Raw genomic sequence first — 4366 nt, 5'->3', positions numbered from 1 at the left:
GGGACACGTACTGTGCTGTAAAAATATTGCTATTGCCAAAGTCAGGAGGTAAGCAGGGTGGCCACCTCCAGGCTCTATCATTGTGCCACTCTTTGGCCTTCTCATACTGCCGCCAACTCCTCACTCTGTCATTTTGCCTCTCGGTGGCCTTCTCCTGATGCTGCTGCCCTGAACTCCAGACTCTGTGCTTGTGCCACTCGGTGGCCTTCTCCTGATGCTGCCAACTCCAGACTCGGTCAATGTGCCACTTGTTGGCTTTCTCCTGACACTGCTGCTGCTGACGTCAACTATAGACTCTGTCATTGGGCCACTCTGTGGTCTCCTCATGCTGATGCCAAATCCACACTCTGTCATGCTGCCGCTTTGCGCCTACTTAATTATATTTGGGGGCAGGGGGCATTTCCAAATTTTAACCTGGACTCCAGGTTGGACCTGGAGAGATGTCAGGCACTCAGAGCCCTCTCTGTGGGCACCCATCCCACACCCTGGGAAAAAGTCTATGGGTGTACCAATTTGCCTTACACTTTTTCTGCCATTCATCAGTGCAGGGCGCGCTATAAACAACACAGGCAGCGCATTAACTGTAGGCAGGATATTATAGCTATGTAAATGATAAAGTACATGGAAGACAGACCATATTGGTATTCAGCTTAAATTGCCATGTTGGCACTTTTTTATAAATAAGTGGGTTTTGGGTTGCAGTTTGGGCACTCAGTCTCTAAAAGGTTCACCATCACTGCTCTATACTGGGCCCCCTTATATCCTATATCCAGTCACTTTATGCCGGTGTTATCCAGTCACTGTATGTAGGTGTTATCTGGTCATTGTATGGCGGTGTTATTATTTGGTTTGAGGACTGATATATTTACAGTGTATACTGTAGATTCCAGTATATTATGCTGTAGTGTGCCCTGTATTTCTCAGTAATGTAAATTAGCCTTGTAGAACACAGGCCACACCACTGACCACCAGGACCAGCCTTCTGTAATATAGCCTACAGTTAATCTTTTAGTGTGACAGTCAATTTGCATGTGGTCATCACGGGACCATCACACCGGCCATAGTGTCATAGTGACACTACTATGGCCTAATGGCCGGCATGACAGTCCTGTGATGACCACATGCAAATCGACTGCCATACTAAAAGAGTTCATTAAAGGGTTTCTACCACCAGAAATACTATTATGTAGCTGACTGACATTAGCGATGCGCTAATGTCAGCACTACATAACAGTATGTTTCTAACATTAGTCCCTGCAGCCGTTTTTGTTAAAAAAGCACTTTTATTATATGCTAATGAGCCTCTAGGTGCTATATGGGCGTAAAATCAGCACCTAGAGGCTCCGTCCACTCACCCTGTATTCTGCCCAGGTCCTGTGTTGTGCCCGCCCAGCTCCTCTTGATTGATGCCACTGTTCCCTGCGTCGTTGGCGAAATCCCGCGCCTGCGCCGTTCACTTCGGTCTTCGGCGCAGTGAGTGAATGATGCGATCCTGGTGCCGGCTTCCTCACTGCGCCTGCGCCGACTACGTCACAGTGAGGATCGCATCATTCACTCGCACTGCGCCGAAGACCGAAGTGAACGGCGCAGGAGCGGGATTTCGCCAACGATGCAGGGAACAGTGGCATCAATCAAGAGGAGCTGGGCGGTCAGAACACTGGACCTGGGCGGGATAAAGCGTGAGTGGACGGAGCCTCTAGGTGCTGATTTTACGCCCACATAGCACCTAGAGGCTTATTAACATATTATAAAAGTGCATTTTTAACAAAAACGGCTGCAGGGACTAATGTTAGAAACATACTGTTATGTAGTGCTGACATTAGCGCATCGCTATATCAGTCAGCTACATAATAGTATTTCTGGTGGTAGAAACCCTTTAAAATGGCCCTAGCCCAATGATTTTAGCATAATTCAAGTTGCCTTCCCAGCCTGAGCCTGCTATTATTTTCTGTCTGCCGACACAAAACAATCTGGAAGTGCTCCTCCTGAGACCGAGCTCTGGATCCGCCACTGCGGGTGGGTGCTCTGCAACCCCCCCCCCCCCCCCCACAAAGTTAAACCAAACGACGGTGTATGATATGGTTTATCCATACCATTAGCAAAATATGAGAAGCACAAGAGACAAATTATATGTTTTCATGCTGTCCTTTTTTCAAATGGATTTCAGAAAGCAAAGTCTGAATTCCTAAGCGAATATTCCACCATGCCACATGGAGTGCATAAGTCAAAGAGGCCAAGTGGATTCCAGCAAGGGAGAACAAAAGAGGCAAAAATTCAAGCAATCAAAACCCTTGCTGGATCCATGCTCAAGTATGTCAAAAGACCAGATGATGGCCAGGGTTCATCAAAAGACACTCCGCCAATTGATCAAGCTGATTCTTTTGATGCTTTTGCTAGAAAGCTTTCTGCAGAGGAACAAGAAGTGGAAATGGCAGAATCTGAAGAAGAGCGAGGAGGGAAAATAGAAGAATTTGAAGCAGAAGAGCAAGGAATGGAAATGACAGAATATGAAGCAGAAGAGAGTGCTGAAAGTGACTCAAGCCATAGTCCGTATACTATGAAAGACATGACTGCAGTTACGGAGAAAGATTTGCAAATTTTATCTGATGTGTCCTTCTGGGAGATACCGGTTCCAGATCATTTTCGGGTAGAAATTGTGAAAAGAGGAAGTGCTTCTTTCCAGAACCAAGATGGTCCTTTTAGTGTCACCAAAAGGCCAGATGAAAAAGCTGCATCAAAGGGAGAAGTGCGCCAACTTTCAAAAGTGTGGTTTTACAAGGTCATGCCAAATGGAGAGAAAATTCTGAGGACATGGATGGTTTACTCACCTGTCAGCGGGAATTTATATTGCTTTTGTTGCCGACTCTTTACCAGCTGTACTACAGATACAACATCCAAATTTGTCACTGGGTTTCAGAAGTGGTGGAAACTGAGCCCAAAGGTATATAATCATGAGACATCCGAAGAGCACTTATACTGTCTGGAAAAGTGGAAAACTTTGGCAGCAGGACTGAGGCTGCATGAAACCATTGATGCCCAAACTATTTCTACGATGGAGACTGAGAAGAAAAAGTGGAGGGACATTTTGCACAGATTGCTGGATATTACATTGTTTCTTGCCAAGCAGAATCTGGCATTTCGTGGTCACAAGGAAGATGAGTCTTCTTTGAATAAAGGGAACTTTCTTGAGATGGTTGAGATGCTTTCCAAGTATGATCCGGTACTGAAGGAACACCTAATTAAGTTAAAGCAGCACATCTGTAAAGTTAACATGTCTGTCTCCTATCTTTCTCCACAAACTCAGAATGAGTTTATAAGTGTCCTGGCAAATCATGTGAAGGCGAAGATTGTAACGGACATAAAGTCTGCAAAGTACTTTGGCATCATGTTTGACAGCACGCCTGACGTATCGCATACTGATCAGATGTCTGAAGTGATCAGATATGTACACATCACCAACAGGAAAGTTGAGGTAAAAGAAGTTTTTTTAGGATTTTTCCCTTTAAAGGGGAAAAAAGCTGCTGACCTCAGTTCTGACATTCTTCAAAAATTAGAAAGTGATGGACTCGACATAATGATGTGCCGCTCTCAGGGTTATGATAATGCTGCTACTATGGCTGGAATCCATGGAGGTGTACAATCCATTCTGAAGGGGAAAAACAGGAAGGCTATTTTTAATGGATGTGTGGACCATTCCCTTAACTTGTGTGGTCAGCACTCTTTTGCTCAAAATGCATCTTGCGTGACCTTTTTTGGAACTCTGCAGACAATGTTTTCTTTTTTTGCTGCTTCCACCCATCGATGGGATGTGTTAATTGACCATGCTGGAGTGTCAGTAAAAAGACTATCCACAACACGCTGGAGTGCTCATTATGCTGCAGTTAAGCCAGTAAAAGAAAAATTTGACATGTTCGTGTCGGCACTTGGAGCTCTTTGTGAACCATGTGAAAATATGGACACAAGAGGAGCAGCACAGGGTCTTCTACCTGCTGTCTGTGACTTTACTTTTCTATGCTACCTGCACTTCTGGTCTGATGTACTGAGGGAAGTTAATGATGCACAGCAGTACAGCAGTACCTGCAGACTAAGGGCTTAAGTCTCGATAAAGTGGTGACAAAGCTTGAGACACTAAGACTTTTTCTGTGTGAGGAGCGCAGTCACCTAGTTGAAAATGCAATTCAGCAGGCACTTTTAAAAGCTGATGAATATGGAATTGCAGTAGAGAGAAGAACCAGGTTCAAGAAGAGGATGGCAGGGGAACTGGCAAGAGATGCTGGAAGCCCAAGTCTGCAAGAAGAAAATAAGAGGGTGATGTTTGAGTGCATTGATCGCTTTCATTTGGAACTCCAGACCAGATTAAGAGCCA

At 45.0% G+C, this 4366-nt stretch overlaps 1 protein-coding gene across 1 annotated transcript; it reads left to right on the top strand.

Moving 5' to 3' along the window:
- The first annotated feature begins 2203 nt into the window (after window positions 1–2203).
- LOC120990943 (zinc finger MYM-type protein 1-like) lies at window positions 2204–4096 on the top strand. The gene has a single exon (XM_040419834.1). The coding sequence runs from the start codon at window positions 2204–2206 to the stop codon at window positions 4094–4096; it is 1893 nt and encodes a 630-aa protein (XP_040275768.1).
- The last annotated feature ends 270 nt before the right edge of the window (window positions 4097–4366 follow it).

This window comes from Bufo bufo, chromosome 2 (assembly GCF_905171765.1).
Source record: "Bufo bufo chromosome 2, aBufBuf1.1, whole genome shotgun sequence".
Lineage (NCBI taxonomy): Eukaryota > Metazoa > Chordata > Amphibia > Anura > Bufonidae > Bufo > Bufo bufo.
This window is presented reverse-complemented; position numbering and strand designations above follow the sequence as displayed.

What these genes read in the sequence shown, in the direction of transcription:
- LOC120990943 (XM_040419834.1), top strand. Translation starts at nt 2,204, where the DNA reads ATGCCACATGGAGTGCATAAGTCAAAGAGGCCAAGTGGATTCCAGCAA.